Raw genomic sequence first — 19040 nt, 5'->3', positions numbered from 1 at the left:
TACAAAGTGAGTCCAGGATGGTCAAGGCTACACAGAGAAACCCTGTCTCGAAAAAAAAAAGAAAGAAAGAAAAGAAAGCTCACTTACACAGGGTTCAGAATCGGCAGATGCACAGAGGATGCAATCAAACCCACTGGCCAATCCGTAGTGCGCATGGCAGGTTGGCACCATGGGTGCTCCCTGTTATTTTGGGCTGCTACCAGCCACTGGCTTTCTCTGTGCATTCACCATGCCTTCTGCTGAATTCTCCCATCCCTAGACTTTCAGTGCTGGAGTACCCCAGCTGGAGACTGGTGTCTTTTTCTGCCCTTGCATTGCAATCTTACAGAACCCTCCTGCTACACAGAGCTGGGACAGGGGCTCCCCAGGAAGATCCTGACGAGATTACCCAACCCCACACATTTCACCACACACCGTGAATTTACACACTGAATCTCTTAGCGCCTAGAGCTCTCCCTAATCCCAAAGTCACCTGCTTGGCTGATCAGCAACTTTACAGGTCTCTCAGGCTTTGCCTGACAGCACAGCCTCCTAACTACCCCCTGCTCACAGCATGGCACCTATCCACACAGCGAGACAACCTTCTTGGCCATACTTACATCTTCTATCATAGCTCCGGCCAATCCCCTAGTAAGGCCTGGAGGTCACATTCAAACCCATCCTGGTCTGTTTTGATTTACTTTCTGTTCTAATATCTTCCTACTTCTCATCATTCCCATTGCTACCATTCTCATACACAAGAGCAACTGCAGCTCTCCTGTTCCGCTCCATGCTCCTCTTTAAAACTCCACAGTTCATTCTTGGCAGATACCCAGAATCCATTAGATGCTAATCACAATCTGCTACTCTCCTGCCTCAAACATTCCTGAGGCTAAAACCCCAGGACGCAAATGCTTCCCTAGACCCCGAATCTCATCCATTTGACTTTCTTCTCCACTCCTTTAGCCTTTGCTGAACCTGTTGTTAGAGTCTATTTCTCCAGCATCTTTTCTCCCCAAGGTCATATGTCTTTCTCCATATGATTACTTATCCTTCCACTCTTTGCAAGGCACAAGGGCAGCAATGGCCAGCATCTTGACTACCAATGTCCAACCTCTAAATCCTACTCTTATCTTTTTATGAAACACACATGTATGGCCGTGCTCACTGTGTCTTGGCCAAGGGCTAAGTCCCACTTCCGAGGGGTATGCTGCTGACTAAAGCTCTCAGCAGAAGATGCTTCTTTGCTCTCTTCTAAGATGTCTCACCCACGAGGCTTCCCTCCCTGTGCTCTGCTGGCACAGGTTACCTAAGAGTCCCTCCAACAGCCAGGCCTCTGGAAGTGGCCTCTGGCCATGGCAAGGGCTGGCTGAATGCCTAGTCAGAACCAGAAGGCCTTATGTTCCAGTTCTATCAGGAGCAGCAGGATGCACTGCTGGGACACACTCTCAGTGCATGCTGGTGGGTGAGCCCCCCTGGGAGGTGCTTGGGAAGAACACAGTCTTTCACATTCCCTTTGGTTTTCAATTTTGCAGTTATTTATAAGGCAAGTGATGATGCTAGAAGGTATTGCCTCGTCTCAGGAAGCGCTTACATCTGTCCACACATTTGCTTTGAGTCAACTGCATCGATAGAAAAGTCAGAGGACACATGTGGCTTCCTTCCTGGTGCCTTAGACACGAGAAGACTCAATCCACGTCTGCGTTTCCTTCAGTGAGATCAGAAAGACTAGGAGGGTCAGGAGGACTGGCGCATATCTGTCTTCCCAGAGCTCCCCATGGCCATCAGGGTTGTCAGCTTTGTAGATTGGGAAGCTGAGGTTCTGGGTACAAGACGTGCCATGTGCAGGAAGTGACAGGGCCTCTCGTTTCTTTTCAAATTCAACCATGTTTCTTATCCTCCAGACCCCATGGGGATAAGGGGTGGGGAAGAGAGAAGAAAGGCCAAGCAGCACGGTGCTATTTATAAGGAAAAGCTGGGATCCAGGAAGAAGGGAAATGACTCGAGAGCACCGGCACACCTGCTCACGGCCCCACACTCAGCCAGTGCCTGGTGACAGAGTACAACACTCTTTAGAGCAGGCTTGGTACAGATGGAGAATTCTGATGGCAAACGCTAAGAACCCTGGTCTTTCTCCTGCTCGCTGGGGAAGGAGGGCCAGGCTGCTACATGGTGTGTGGCCAGGCTGCTACATGGTGTGTGTGTGTGTGTGTGTGTGTGAGAGAGAGAGAGAGTGGGTGGAGGTGGGGTGCTATTTAATTAGGAGCCTGTGGGTAGCAGACGCTCACCTGCTTGCTCCAGAGCTACCATGGTGGCCTGCTCGATCAAGTCCCGTTCGATGAAGCTCCTGAAGTCCTCGCTGTACACGCTCAGGTCCGGCAGCTGGAACGTATAGATGGGCATCTCCAGTGGGAACTGCTCATTGTTGCACTCATTTGCCACGTGGGATCGGGCCAGGGAGACGATGGCTGAGCTGGCATGGGAAATCCCCCGGGAAAGGCGCTTCTCTGCTGATGAGAAGAAAGGATAGCCTCAGGGACCATGTCACTGTAAATATGGCTCAGAGAGTGTATGCAGCCATGCTTAAACACTCACGTACATGCAGCATATACCATATATATGCAAAATCGCAAAAACAGATACCTATACACTATGAATATGCAACAAACATATCCCTCCATACAACACATGTAGTTCACTTATGTACACACTATAAACACACGTATATACCAACATACCTATATACATAGGCGCAAATGTGTACAACGGTACACATTGTACAGTGCATACATACACCTTCATGTAAATACACACACTGCACACATTTCTGTACACAGTATGCAGAACTACCAATAAATTTGCCTATACATACAAGACACTTCTATTATTTGTTTTAATTAGATTTATTCACTTTATGTGTGTTTTCTCTGAATGTATGTATGTGCAGTATGTGTGTGTGTTTGGTGCCTGAGGAGACCAGAAGAGCACGTTGGATCTCTTGAAACTAGAGTATGGATGGCTGTAAACCACAACGTGGGTGCCAGGATTAAACCTGCATCTTCTGCAAGAGCAACAAGTACTCTTAACCACTGAGCCATGTCTACAGCCCCATCATGACCCTTTAGCCAACATATTTTATTTACAGATACATATGCACAGGCACGCACCATATAGCTTGCATATATATATATATGCGCATACACTCACACAGACATATGTACATTCAGTCACACATACACACACACACACACAGGTACACAAATGTACCAGATACTACAAATATGGACACATTTATCCAAAAACATATACTCACATAGATGCACTATGCACATGTTATGCACATACAAGCATGGGTGTCTATGCACACACTATATAGACTACATAATATTTACATAGCAAGTATATAACACGAACACACAGAATATACTGTACATATAGGCCTGTACACTATATTATACACATATAGGAACACACACGCACACCACACACATGCACACACACTCATATCCTCCCCACACTAGCCTCTCTTGTTTTCTGAGACTCTTCCACCTCGCAGGCCTGCCTGCTGCTGGTGTAGACCTGGTGTGTGGTCCTTCCTCAGCTGAGTCATGGCACCACTGAGAGCGAAGCAGCGAGCCCACCGACAAGAGCAGCAGGGCTTGTTATTGGTCTTGGCATCCACGTAACTCCACTCCCCAGAGCCTTCCTCTCCCAGCAGTGAGTGGTACCTGGAACACCATCTTTATTTTTGTGTGTTTACAGATTTAGAGTGAGCAGCATCCTGCTCGGGGTGCTCTGCTGTGGCCAGGCTCTCCATGAGGTTACTTTACTCATCCTTCTGTGACAGGCACTTGCCGTGTGAGCATCCTGGGTACACACAGATGGAGGTTGTGCATGCTTTCTGTCTACCTTCACACTCCTTGTGTCCCAGCACTCTCTGGTACCATGGTCTACTCTCTTTTATTCTTTGCAGGCTTTCCGCACAGAGAATGAGAAATGCATGGAGGAATGCCTCTAAAGTACGGTCTGTTATGCTGTGGGAACTCAGGTGATCTGAAGTGAATTCATTTGTTCTCTTGGTGCAAAGAAACATACTTTAAAAAAGTGCTAAATGTAGCCAGGCGCAGTGGTGCACACCTGTAATCCCAGCACTGGGAAGGCAGGGGCAGGCCAATCTCTGTGAGTTCGAGGCCAGCCTGGTCTATAAAGCGAGTCCAGGACAGCCAAGGCTACATAGAGAAACCCTGTCTTGACCTCTCCACCACCCCTTGGGGAAAAAAAAGAGCCGAGTTTAACATAAACCATAAGTTTATTATTTTTTTGTTTTTGTTTTTTGAGACAAGGTCTCTCTGTGTTAGCCTTGGCTATCCTGGACTCCTTTTGTAGACCAGGCTGGCCTTGAACTCACAGTGATCTGCCTGCCTCTGCCTCCTGAGTGCTGGGATTAAAGGTGTGTGTCACCACGCCTGTTTTTTTTTAATTATTATTATTATTATTATTATTATTATTATTATTATTATTATTATTATTTTATTTTTATAGAGCCAAAGCTGGTCTTGAATTTACTATCTTCCTGTCTCACCTTCCAAGTGCAGAACTTCAAGTGTGTGCTGGCCCTAAACAACAGCTCTGGCATGCATATGGAGGACTAGTCACTGCAGAGTCAGGGTTGTGGCATGGGACTTTTTACAGCAGAGGTCCTCTCACTCAGCCCAGGGAAGGAGTACCCTTAGTGTTTGAGTGTGACTCTGGTCAAAACGCTGTGTCAACTTCCTGAGTGTATGCACATGTGTCCTAAGGTTGTTTACCTCACTCCAGGCTAGCATTCTTGGTGCAGGGAAAATAGCAGCCACTGCCTTCCTCAGAGCAGGACTTCCGCATAACCTCATTTGTAGTATCAGTGGCCAGATATGGCACTAATGCAATTTTGTCAAAACAGATTTGCAAGCAGAGGCTTACCTTGACGACCTCATACATTTTCCCCATTTAAATCAACAGAAAGGTTTAGAGGTTGCATATTTCAGAATGAATGGTTTCAATCCACTTCAATTTCATTCGCAGACAATATGATTAGGTTATCTCACATTTTGAGAAAAGGAGAAATGAAACCACAGAGGCCATCAGGAATAAGAAAGACAGAATGAGAGGTCTGGGTTGCCTGTCACTGGGAGATGCCCCCATTGCTTCCTGCACTCAGCTTGACTCCTTGACAGCATGAGCCAAGGTGCTCCAATACCAACACGCAGTGCTTCCCCCTCCTTCCTTCAACCTGCTAACAGCTGGGCAAAGGCCACAGTGGATTTAGCCATTAGAAATAAGCAATTTCTATAACAGTGGTTCTGGAGATTTCCCTGAGGAGATAGCCAACCACAGGAAAAGGGAAATGTTATGCCTAAGCTAAAACACTAAAGCCCAGACATTCTAATATGGGATGTGTATTCAAAGAAAAGAAAATCTCTGTGAGTTATCTGCTCTCTCCTGTGCTCTATAGCGTTAGTCACAACAGTCAAGAAACAAGACCAACCCAAGCATCTGCCAGCAGAATGGACAAGGAAAAAATGAGCATGAAGATAGAAAGGAGCAGTACTTATTCATGTGAAGAATGAAACTGTGTCATTTATGACAGCACAGATGAACCTAAGGAGCCTACGTTAAGTGAAATAAGCCAGGCAGATCCCACAGACCTAGCTCCCACGCGGACACAAAATAAAGTAATTATGCAGAGCCAGAGTGGGAGGGCAGTGAGCAAAGAGTGGGTGTGGGGGCCAGAGAGGAAACCGAGGTTGGCCTCTGGGCACAAAACTGCAGCTGGGTAGGGGAATAAATCCTAATGCCTCATAGCACAGCAGTGACCACAGTTCACAATTTACTGCATTTTCAGTCACCCAAAACGTTTTGAATGTCTTCAGCAGAGACAGTGATAAATGTGTGAGATGACAGAGGTGCTAGCCCTCGGTGGGTAATTGCACACTGCTCACGTGTATTGAAATCCCACAGCACTCAGTGAGTACGGACAACTATTATGTGCCAAACACGAAGACAAAAGGCTGATCAGCTTTCAGTCCTATCACACTGGACTAGAGGATCAACTCGAGCCCACACTGCCTGCCTCTTGTCTGATGCACTCCAGTCTGAGGTGCTGATAATCATAGCACTAGGTGCTCAAGAGGAAACTGAGGAAGCCTATGAGAAAAGTAGGCACAAATAAGAGAGTAAACAAAGTACTTCTGTTATAGGAATCAGGCCAGATGGATTGGGCTTATAAATGAGCCTAGCAAATGTGTTCAGAGAAATACAGAGAATATTGAAGGGTGAGATATTAATAAGACTAAGAAATACTTTGAAATGAAAATGCAAGTGTTGACTCACAATGAACGCACAGGAAAAAGAAGTAGGTTAGAGTCCCAGGGCAATGGCATGCCTTTTAGAAGCTTCAAGAAGACAAGCGAGGAAATGTCAAAAGAATTCAAGGAAATGAATGTGAACTGGGGAGTTTTGTTCCACTGACAAAATTTTAGTAGGCCATGTAAACCTTTTCATGTCTTAAAGGCTTAAGAAGTTCTCAGCAAAAGTAAGATTTAAAGGTAGTATCTGAGGAAACATTCTTTTTGCGAGAGGGACATGAATGTTGCCACAGGTCTCTTAACGGACAGATGCCTTCTGAGAAATATGTCCCTGTGTGACTTTGCACAGTGACTTCATGCAAACTTGGGTCGTCCGGCCCAGGCTTTCAATGTGGCTTCTTTATGCTACTGAGAGGGAAGGTAAGTGCTGAGGGGCAGCAGTCAGTATAACCCAGCAGGCTCTCAGAGTAAAACATTTTGTCAGTAAAACAACAATAAAAAGTATAGTATGGAAAAAAGTAAATGCATATTTGATGGTTACACATTGTGACATCAATTTCTTATTGCCAGTGCTGTCTCTGCTAGATTCTGTGCTGTACTGTCATGTGCAGATCTGTTGCCACCAGCATCAGCCACATCCTGAGCCACAGGTTATGGATGGAATGCTAGGTGTAAGATTCTTTTGGCTTCATTATTATCTTATGGGGTTGCTTGTTGTAGTTATGGTCTGTCACCGGCAACATGTTTTGAGCACGTGACTTTAAATATGAATAAATAAAGAAACCAACTTTTGCCTAAATAAACACAGGCAACAAAAAGCATAAATGCGATTTAGGGCATGTCAGCGGAAAAGGGGAGGAGCATGTGACACGCAGTTCTCAGGGTGAGATGCTGCTTCTAAGGTTTTTGGAAGAAAACCTGAACACAGGCTTTAAAAGGACAGTGGGAATTGATGGGTGAGTAAAAGTAGAACATAGAACCTTTAAGTAGTAGGGAAAAAACCCTAATCAGCCAGAGAAGAAAAAAAAATATACAAAAAGTTTGCCAAATAAAGTATGAAACCTACAGCATTTCTATTTAATATAGTTACAATGTATATACAGCGTCACTATACACAGTACAGGTATAAATATGAGATAATTAAAGTAAACTGAATGAATTTCCCTACTTGAGAAAAGTAGGTAATTATCATCTATTGCTTTGGATGATAAAATAAAATTCATGGTAAATTGCCATCCAAGAATCATTTTTGGTGGGACTGGAGAGATGGCTCAATAGTTAAGAGCCTTAGCTATTCTTCCAAATGGCCTGGGTTCAATTCCCAGCACCTGCATGGCAGCTCAGAACTGTCTGTAGCTCCAGTTCCAAAGGGTCTGACACCCTGTCACACACATACCAGCAGGCAGAACGCCAGTGTACATAAAATATAAACAAACAAGTAAAAATAAAAAACAAAACCAACAAACACAAACACACTCTTGGAATTGGGACTATAGTTCAGGCATCAAGTAGCATATACACATCACACATACACACGCACCATATTCAATGCTGAGAACAGAAGAAATGTTCTCCCCCAGAAATGAGCCTCCTAATTTGAATTATCCAAAACTAAGCAGTCAGCCCTGAAATTATATACGTATTAACAATACTAAATAGACACAGTAGGTTGTGTTTATGTATTTGTGTGTGTGTGTGTGTGTGTGTGTGTGTGTGTGCGCGTGCGCGCGCGCACACGCGTGTGAGTGCTCACGTGTGCACAAAGTCATAAGGCAAATGCCATAGTGGGAGATACACATACACACAGGCATGGGTAGAATTGTGCACTGTCCTCTTAAAAGAGGCCATGAATTTAAGGGAAATGATAAGAAGAATGGGAGGGGTTAGATGAAGGAAGGAAATGATATAATTATACTTTAAATAAAATTTTCAAATAACAAGAAATCATTATATCTAAATGTAAACAAGACATCAAGTGCTCTTAGATGATATGGTTTCTCTGTGGCGATAACCCAGGGCGTTCTCAGAATTACTAGCTTTAAGAAGACAGTGTATTTTTGTGGATGCCTCGAAGACAGTTAAGTATAGAATGACTTGCTTTTTCCTGTGTCTAGCCTTAGCAGAATCCAAATATGTGGAGAGCAACAGTATTGGATGCAAGAAACTCACCAACTTGAAAAAAAAAAGGACCCTAGTCAATTACAATTAGAACTGCAATAAGGCTTACATGGAACACAACTACATAAAAGTAATGAAATGTTTGGAAAGACAGAGTTTGTATTAGAAAGTAACGTATAGGAAACTGAAAGACTCAAGAAAATGGCCAGACAGCTGCATGCTAGACACACACAGTTCGCACACAGATCCTGGGATGGCTGGACCTTTAAAATATGGTCCAGAGGGAAAGGTGATTTGATCAGTATACAGGGAGGAAGCACAGTAGAGTCTCTGCTATTGTTTATAGGGATTTCAAAATGATGGTAACACCTGAGGATTAAATTGAGCAACAATAGGAAAAAGGTTTATTAGCCATGTATTTTATCTCCAAGTCTAGAGAAGAGCTCGTAGGCTGGAGCATTAATAATGTTAACATTTCTGTATGGAAAACTCTTTTGAACAAAAGTCATAAGGCAAATGACTTAGCGGGAGACACACACAGGCATGGCAGAATCACGTGCTGTCCTTTTAAAGAGGGAGCAACAAGCTAATAAGAAAGAGCATACCAATTGCTGGGCAGAGGAAGCACAGGAGGAAACAGGCCTGTGGCAGAGGAGAAGGCCAACCAACAAGCAAACCTCAGAGTGAAAGTTCAAAAACGATTCCAGTTTTCACTCTTCAAAAAGTGCAACAAAGCAAAGCCATAGCACAGAGCTGGGAGGAGCAGAGGGAGGCACTGGGCTTGGGCACAGTGAGCAGAATGGTAACCAGGAAGATGGAAATGGGAAACTACAGTGAGCCCCCTGCATGGCACCAGCCTGTAGGGAGGGAAGCCCCAGCATGGAAGTTCTAGGACTGTTTCCTTACAGGTTTATTTATTTTCATTTTTATTGTGTATGAGTATTTTGCCTTCATGTGTGTGTGTGTGTACCGCTCGAGTGCATCAGATCCTCTGGACTTACAGACAGCTGTCAGCTGCCATGTGAGTTCTAGGATCCAACTCACGTCCTCTGGAAGAGCAGCCAGTGGTGAGCCTTTGGACAGACCCATGTCACAACGCTTTATTGTGGTGTATGGGGGTGGGGTGTGGCAAAGACAAGCAAATGCCACAAAAATCCAAGAAAACTCAGGATGGCCATTTACACACAAGGTCTAAATATACAATGTAACAACCAAGAGTTGTGTTTACTACTCAGAAAAGTAAGCAATTTGTAAGCCATATGTCTCCCGGACTCTTAAATGTTTGCATCTTGAGCAAGCTTAGCAGGAGAAGAAAGTAGACGTGGTTGAGTAATGGTTATTAAGACATGAGAGCTAGGAGATGAGACAAAAAACAAAAAAACAAAAACAAAAACAAAAAACCCCAACCTTTTAAGTTTCCTATTACAATCACTGTTACAAGTGTATTTTAGTCTGATGATGAAAAAAAAACAATAGAGAAAAAGAAAGCCATGGAATAACAAATGTGCTACGGAATGACCTGGGGACTTAAGCTGGAGAAGCAGTGTGAAGCCTAGAGATGTCTGTCAGGGAAAGCAGGGCTTCCCAATGGACCAGTGGCCTCCGAAGGCTGCAGCCACACTCTCCTTTCCAGAGGTTCAGGCTGCAATTTAGCCTACTTCGAGGAACAAGGCACCAAGGGTTTGGTATGCCTCAGCTTGGTAATGTCGATCACACTGTTCTCTACACGGGCGAGCCCCTCACAGCTGGTACCTTGCGCAATGTCGTCCTGTCTCTGCAGGCAGGGCCGCTCCACCTTGTGCCCAGGCTGGGGCAGTTCTCGCTCGGGCTGCTTGGTGCACCTCCCTTCATTGAACACATGCGGCAAGTTGGCTGTGTGCACCTGTCGGAGTTGCTCATAGTCACTTAGAGCAGCTGTCAGGTCCCAGTTTTTGCCTGTGGATAAGAAATGGCAAGAGAGATTATAACAGAAATGGAGGAATACTGGTTTTTCTGGAGAAAAGGTGCCAATCAGCATGCTGATGAGTGGTGTCTGAAAGTGGGCTTTGACTCCCATAGCTGACGACCTGAAATATGTTGATTACAGCCTTCTCATCACCTTTCATTAATATAAACACATATACATACCTGTAAACATTATGCCTCAAATGACAATCAAAATGCAGTACTTCATGAGGGGTGTGCCAGGGTGGAAATCCAGGCCCTACAGTGCTGGTTTTGGACACTTAATATGGGCTGGGAGGTCTTACGGGTCAGATTTCTGGAACAGCATGACTGAACTTCTGGGCTGTCAGCACACAGTGTCACTCGGGGCCTCTGGAGACTGCCACTCTGGAGTGAAACTGATTGCCCTTCTGAAGGGCTTATGGATTCCCTAAGAGCTCACCCATGACAGCTACACGTCCCAGGGACCGAGCTCTTCTCTTTTCTTACACACTCTTACCTGCCAGTCATAACTCCTGGGAGAGAAGTAAAGTAAGGAACAGGCCCCTGAGGCTTAAGCCACAACACAGCCACCTTCCCACATATTTGCAAGGCTGAAGGGGCTCCAATATCTTTCAGGTCACAATGCCACTAGGCCTTAGGTGAATTTAACTCTTCCTTGTCCTTAACTAGGGTGACTACATCTTGGTCATGAGGAAAAAGCATAGAATGCTAAAAGAACAAATAGGACTTCCAGTTTGTAAGGCTTTTACTCAGCCTTATACAGGAAAAGCAGAAGTGCAGCTTGGGAGGTTTTCTCTGGCTGGGGGCTTCAGCTATAGCCTCAAAAGCCCCACAGCTTGCTCAACCTGCACACAGGGATGATACGCATCCTAGCATGGCCAATGCTGGATGCTGTTCTTTTTTTTTTTTTCCTTTTTTTATTATTAATTTATTCAAATTACATCTCAGTTGTTAGCCCATCCCCTATATTCTCCCATTCCTCCCTCCCTCCTGCTTCCCCCCCCCCCATTCCGCTCCCCTATGTCTGTGACTGAGGGAGACCTCCTCCCCTGTATATGCTCATAGGGTATCGAGTCTCTTCTGTTCTTAACAAAAATCTCAATTGATTTTATCAACTCGGGAGCCAGAGAAAGCACCCAGCTGACCTTTCTCCTCAGTCAACATTCCAAAAGGAAAAATGCCACTCTCAACCCCTCCCCCCAACTGAATGTTCCTCCCTTCTACTTCCTGTGCTTCTCCCTAACTGTCTCTCAGACTTCCTCTCACTCTCTGTTATTTTTCCTATGTTCACTTCCTGTCAAGTGGTTGCTTGTTCCATCTCTTGACCTAGGATTAACTTTATTTCATCCTGTTTAGAATGCTCAAAAAAGAAAGCTCTTGGATTAAAGATGTGTACGAGGGCTGAGCCACACTGTAACCGGAAACAGGTTTTTCCAGTAAACAACACAGCGTGATCAAATATCCTGCAACAGCTGTATGCCAATAATTGCATCATGGTACTTAGAGTCCCAGGGGCACAGGCTTTGGAGGCCTCTTTGGTGACTGTGACAGTGAACATGTCATTTCATCGCATGGAGCCTTGGGTTCCTTCTTTGTACAACCGAGTTAGTAAGATCCACCTGATGAGAACTCTCACGAAGGCTAAAGGAGACACAGAGATGGCTTTTTAAGTACTCAGCACATGGGAAGCACTTAGTAAATGGTTTTAATCCAGGTAATAGCCGTATTGGTTGGTAAGAAGAGTTAGCCCAAGCCATTTGGGTCCCGCAACAAAAGGCCAGTACAGTTGGTGGAGCTTTACGCAGACAAGAGGAGGGGTGCCGATGTTATGTGACCCACTTCTCTGAATGCAGGTATGGGTGGGTGGTGGTCATGAAAACAAACAGAAGAAGAAATTATAGACTACACAATCACAGTGTACAAATCCACTCATGTGACAAAACACCTGTTTCTGGTTACAGTGTGGCTCAGCCCTAGTATACACCTTTAATCCAAGAGCTTTCTTTTTCGAGCATTCTAAACAGGATTAAATAAAGTTAATCCTAGGTCAAGAGATGGAACAAGCAACCACTTGACAGGAAGTTCTCCTCCTTACTCGTTGCCACTTGGATCATGTCTGACTTACATGGCTTTCATCAAAATCTCATAGCTCTAAACGCGTATGATTAAGCTTCTAATTTATTTCCATGTGCGGTCCTCCCCACCTGATGCATGTAAGCAGAACAGCATGCAGAAACGCAGGCAGGACATAAGGTGACACAGGCCATGGCAGCATAGACCAAGAATCAAAGCTGTCTCAGAAAGAAGTTAAAGCATGAGGAAAAGAAAGCCAGATCACAGGCGGCAGGGTTGGAACCATAAGTTGAAAAAAAAAAGGGGGGGGGGGATAGAATTAAACAAAAAGAATAAAATGGTTAAAGGGTTAGGAATATAAATAATGTGACAAATGGTTTTTCTGAGGTAGAAAGAAAGCAAAGAGACACAAACAACCCTATAAGCAGAGTTCAAAAGCAAGATGTTTAAAGAATAGAAACAAAAACTTTAAAAATCAAGGTTTATGGGGCTGCAGAGGTGGGTTAGTGGTTAAGAATACTTGGTGCTCTTCCAGAGGACCTAGAGTTCAGTCCTAGTACCCAAGTCCAGGGGCTCACGGTTGCCTGTAACTCCAACTCCAAAGGATCTGACACCCTCTTTTTGCTTCTGTAAACATCCACACATGGCAAATATGAACACCACACACATATGCATAAACAAACATAATTTAAAAAGTCAATTTACTAAAATAGAATTTGGTTCTATTTAGTGAAGTAACAGCCTTTAAATACTGACTGTTTTACTATGGTCTGCATCAACATTTATCCTTCTAAAAATCACCATGTTCTAAAGATAAATATTTAAGAAAAAAAAAAAAAAAAAAAAAAAAAAAAAAAAAAAAGGAAAATCAATCTGGCAACACTTTTCTTCGAAGCAGTATGCAAACCCAGGATATCACAGGATCACATCTACATGGTATTAAACACAGGAATGGGTGTGAGCTGGGAGGGCTCTATACCTGCTGTCCTAGAGCAAGGTACGGCGTCCAAAGTGTGCAGGAACCCAACGCCCAAGGTTTGTGTTAAGGTACTAAGAGAGTGAAAGCTTAATCTGACAGTGGTGTTCAGAGGTGGAGAATTTGGGGACTAGTACATTGGGTCATTAAATTGGAGGCCCCACAACTGAATTCTGGTAGCTTTATGAGAAGAGAGAGCATGTGCGTGCATGCACACAAACACACACACATGCACAGATACACACAGTCACAAATACATGTGCATTGATACACACAGATAAAAACACACATGCACAAACACCACACATGCATGCATAGACACACAGAGATAAACACCCAAGCAGAGATATACACACACTCACAAGCACACACGTACACACGTACACACACACACACAGAGTCACACACATTTCTACCATGATGTGAGGCAGCCTAGAAGACCCCGAGCAAGAGCCCATGCAGGCTGCTGGAACTTATAGCTTCTGAGATTGAAGAGGAAGGGATCTGGGCGGAGGGTTGGGAGGAGAGAAGGAGGGACAGAGGATTTATTGAGGCACACCACAGGAAATGAACTGAATCATCTGAAGAAAAGAGAAAGAAGACAGAACAAAAATGCAGACCTAAAAGTAGCCATTAGTCAGTAGATGCAAATTTTCTAAATACCAGGAAAATATTTTAAAGATAAAAAGCTAAGAAAACACAGTGATTTACATTTAAAATACTCATATACTAAAGTAGAATACATGACACAGCCAATTCTATCTCCCACAGTAACATGGGAGTAGGCTTAACACACCATTTAAAGAAAAGGAATGAATATTTGCTATATGTAAGAGACACATCTAGTGGTACAGGCCTGACATCCCAGCTAGTTGGTAGGCTGAGGCAAGAGGATTACACTTTCAAGGCCTGCCTGGGATAAAAGTGAGTTGAAGGCCAATCTGGATAGCTCACTGAGACTATCTCAAAATAAAAAATGGGGGAAAATTCTGGTGATATAGCTCAGGCATACCAGGGAACATGCCCATATCCATACGTTAAATATACAGTACTGACCCCCCAAAAAGCCAATCACACCTAAAGCAAAGCTAAAGGCTACTGCATGGTGGCCACCAGACAACAAGACAATATCAATAAGATGTTGCTCTTTTAACAACACGGAATTCAGGCCTAAATCATTAAATAACATTAAAGCAGTCTGGCTGGGAGAATGGGCTCAGTTTACAACAGAGACTGAGTTATTGCTTTTCACTTTCTGTATGTGTGATGTGTGGGCATGAGGTTCTGCCTCCTGGGGGTGAGAGGGCTCCACTCCACTCTGCAGGCCTCCACTTCACACCTTACCTCCGCTGGGCTGTTTCACTCTGCAGATGCCTCCCCCCGCCCCCACCCCGCTCCGCTCCGTATCTTCCTCAGGCATGCTAGGACACCAATAACTCAGGATAGCTTCTAACCTTGGAGTGTTCTGACCCTGCAGACTGGCCAACCTCAGACCTGCTTGTCTGTCCTGTCCTCATTTCCCCCAGAAACCAAGAGAAAGGCCCTTGAGCCGGTGCCCCACATCCCTCAGCGTCCTGACTGACCCTGGCACTTCTATGTGCTGGGCAGTGCTTGTTGATTCATAAGCAGACTGTGTTTGCATACCCAATTAAAGTGAGTTCTAGGCATAGATGAAAATCAAGATACAAAAGCTACATATGGAATGTAAAAATTAAAAGGCAGAAATTACCACAAGGCTCTGACAAAAACACACTGGCATAAATGATTACTGAAAGTACTACAAATGGGGCAGATCTATAGTCTAGGGATAGAGCCTCGGGTACCGTATATACTAAATGAGTGTTCTATTGCCGAACTACATGCACATCTTGCAGGGCAGATTCTAATATGGCAGCAACCAACTTCAAAGTCAGTCAGCTTGGGCTCCTGTTTGCCACTGGCTGGGAGAGAAGCCACACTTCAAGCTTCCTAGTATTCTGGAATACTCCCCCAACAGCTGAAAAACTCGGTCTCAGGAATGCCATCTCACATCTGCTCACAACCACAACCAGAACTCCACCTCAAGGCTGGGTGGGATGCCCTCCTCCATCCTCACAGAGATGGTGGGCAAGCAGAATACAGCCATATACAGCATTTCATAACTGATAATCTGTATATAAATGAGCAGGCTTGAAGAAATAGCTTCATATGTATTAGGAAAAGTAAGTTAGAAAACATAAAGGAATAAAATGTAAATATACTTACAAAATACATTTATAATTTATAAACTATAACCGAAAGATAAAGTATAGAGGAATATCCTTAAATGTAGGAAACGTATGCTTACCCATCAATCTACCTTGACAGGTTACATAGTATTTCTAAAGGGCACACTAGGGGGTTTACACTTACTGTGTTCTTTGTTTGGAAGATTCAATATCATAATTTCTTCCTGAGTTAGTTTATATATTTACTATGACTCCCCAAAGCATAAGTAGAACCGTGTAACTAGCAGCATTACACTTATGCAGAATAAGATAAGATTAGTCAACTTATCTATTTGCAGCACTGGGGATTGAAGCCAGGAATTTGCACATGCTCAGTAACCACTCTACTACTGAGCTAGAGCCCTGTCAGGAAAGCTGATCTTAGTTAGAGTTAACTGGAGGAGTAAGTATAAACAACCAGGTTTGAAAAATGAGACCAAAGCGAAAGGAGGGGACTCAGCCACTGAAGCCTCCATAAACACAAGACAGCTACAGACCCTCAGAAAGCCTCAGGGTCTCAAGTGAACCAGAGATCCTGGACACATGCCTATCTGGGATATTCTTTTTTTTTTTTTTTAATCTGGGATATTCTTACAACTTATATCACACACTACAGGCTTATTTCCAAAGTATCTCAGTTCAAAAAAAATATAAGGAAAAAAGTGTGCAGGGTGAATGTTTGCAGAGTATGAAGGCACACAGAACATTGAACTGCAGGTAGCAGGGCAGGGAAAGCTGTTCACAGGCCACTGGGCAGCAGGAGTTGGGGCTCCAAATACATATATGCAGGGCCTTAGAACAGTACTGTGCTCAGGGGGACTCTTAGTGTGGGGACAAAGCCTAAAGAAGGACTCCTTTTTGGGTCCCAACAAAGAGAAGGCACTGGTGGAAACAGCCTCATTTGTATGTGTTTTGTCTAAAAAGTAATAAGATGAAAATTAAATAATCCTGAAAGATATAAAGGTAAAAGACAGGACTTAAGAGTAATGGAAAATCATTACAGATCCCTTAAACATTTACAAGAAATGTAAAATATAAACAACCAAAGAACCATTTCATACATAAAAGAATGGCAGAAATGCAACTGTTAGGAGCCATCTAGCCACTGGGTGTCTGACTGTGAGCAAGCATTCTTGCTCACCCACTTGTGGAGGAAGTCCAACTCCCAAGACTGGTACTTTAAAAGCATTCAACAATGACACAGATGCCTTTGTCCTGTTACCCAATTTGTCTACTTCTGGAAATCCATCCTAAAGAAATACCTGTGCACATGAAACCCATTGTGTGCAGTATAGTCATTATGATGCACTACAGTGACGAAGCAAGCCAAGTACCCATGCGCAGAAAGAGTGTATAAATGCCTCAGGGCACACACCACCTAACACAATGCTGTGTTGTGGTGTGAGAGATAAAGTAGCCATGAAAGCACTTTAGTACACATGAGGGGGGAAATATGCATAACTTTACTTTTGGAATAAGGACACACACACACACACAGATACACACAGACACATATACACATAAACACATAGAGGCAAACAGATACAGACACACACAGACACAAACACACACAGAGGCACACTAACACACAGACATGGATACAAACACACACACACCAACATACATATGCACACACATACATATGCACACACAGAAGCACACATACACATACACAAACATACATACAAACACACACATATGCACACAGACACATACAGACACAGAAGCACACGCACACACACACGGAAACACACACACATAGAAGCACACAGATACAGTTAGATAGACAGACACACACAGGTACACATATTCTGATTGCACTTATATATACAAATATTGAAAGGCTAGCACACAGAGGCATACAGATACACACACACACACACACACACACACACACACACACACACACACACACAGTAGAAATGGGAACAAAGTCTGGAGAGGACAATATTTTCCATGTCCTCTTTTAAATTTTAAGTTATCTAAAGTAACTACTTATTAAAACAAACAGTAAAGACATTACACATTTGAAAGAGGTTTAAAAAATTATTACTAGGACTTTAAGTAAAATGGAATGGGAAAATGTTAATAGCACATGTCTGCTTCTTGCCAGAAATAGAAGAGCTCAGTTCACTTACTTCCACAGACAAGGGTTGTGACTTGAGTAGTTATCAAATACAAATGTAAAGAAGCAATTGAAATAACCCAGTCTCTAGCCAATATTGATAACGTTAACTAGGTAATTTTTACAGGAACATAGAGCAGGAAATTATACCAATGGCTGCCTAAGCTGATTCCCAATAGGCTATAGGCTGGCCAGTTCCATCCATCTGGAGTTGAGATGACCATGCTGATATTCTGCTCAATAACTATAATAGAGAATCTTAAAATATATAAAAATGCCTAAAATTCCACCGCTACTGCTGTTCTGGATACCCAGTGTGTCCACTCTTTGTCCCTCTGTGAGTTGCGTTTGTCTTTTGTCACTCTGCTGATACAGCTCTTTTCACCACTTCCTTGATTTCCACATATCAACATGATACGTGGAAAGTCACCTGTCTCCATCCAATATGGCTGGCCTCTGTTTACACTCTGACTGACCTCTTCTTCCTACCCCCCGCCCCCTCCCCAACGCCTCTGGACACTGTCATTTCTCAGTGCCCAGATCAGGACCATGGCCTCATGAAAAACAGTTGAGACCACACCTTACTTCTGACCATAAAGTATCCAGGCATAAGAGGAGGGCTGTTTTCCCCCAACCTTAATACTTTGGATGCTGATATGGTGGTATATGGAGCTGTGGAAACCTTCTTGCAAACAAACATGAGAATGTTTGTGAAGAAAAGTTCAACAGCAAAGAACCATCTTAGAGTCTGACTGAATTACTGCCAATGACTATGTGTTACCTGGTCATGCTGGTGCACAACTATACACAATCAACGATTATATACGCCTGTTACTTGCAGTCCAACATATTCCTAAAAACTTCAGGAGAAAAGACAGAACAGGGGCTGGAGAGATGGCTCAGTGGTTAAGAGCATTGACTGCTTTTCCAGAGGTCCTGAGTTCAATTCCCCAGCAACCACATGGTGGCTCACAACCATCTGTAATGAGATCTGATGCCCTCTTCTGGCCTGCAGGTATACAAGTAGGCAGAGCACTGTATACATAATAAATAAATCTTAAAAAAAAAAAAAAAAAAAAAGAAAAGACAGAACAGATACTCCAGTGGGACTTAAGTGCCACATGGGGTCACAGGGTCCAGTGGGGCACCTAGGAAGAGACAGTGTTCTCGGACTTTGAGGATGATCCAAGAAGCCTCTGGTAGCGTCTCACTTTAGCCTGAGACCCAGAAGA

At 43.8% G+C, this 19040-nt stretch overlaps 1 protein-coding gene across 2 annotated transcripts in view; it reads right to left on the bottom strand.

Moving 5' to 3' along the window:
- Otud7a (OTU deubiquitinase 7A) overlaps positions 1-19040 on the bottom strand; it is a 168039-nt gene that overhangs the window by 85788 nt on the left and 63211 nt on the right. The window contains exons 4-5 of one of the 2 annotated variants that reach the window (XM_051148665.1): positions 10194-10376; positions 2268-2489 (exon numbers count right to left, since the gene is read on the bottom strand). In XM_051148665.1, the coding sequence (XP_051004622.1) occupies positions 2268-2489; positions 10194-10376 (405 nt within the window). The remainder of the gene's footprint in view (positions 1-2267; positions 2490-10193; positions 10377-19040) is intronic. The other variant, XM_051148666.1, reaches the window with a different exon arrangement.

The sequence above is a fragment of the Acomys russatus genome, chromosome 7 (genome assembly GCF_903995435.1).
Source record: "Acomys russatus chromosome 7, mAcoRus1.1, whole genome shotgun sequence".
In the NCBI taxonomy this organism is placed as follows: domain Eukaryota; kingdom Metazoa; phylum Chordata; class Mammalia; order Rodentia; family Muridae; genus Acomys; species Acomys russatus.
This window is presented reverse-complemented; position numbering and strand designations above follow the sequence as displayed.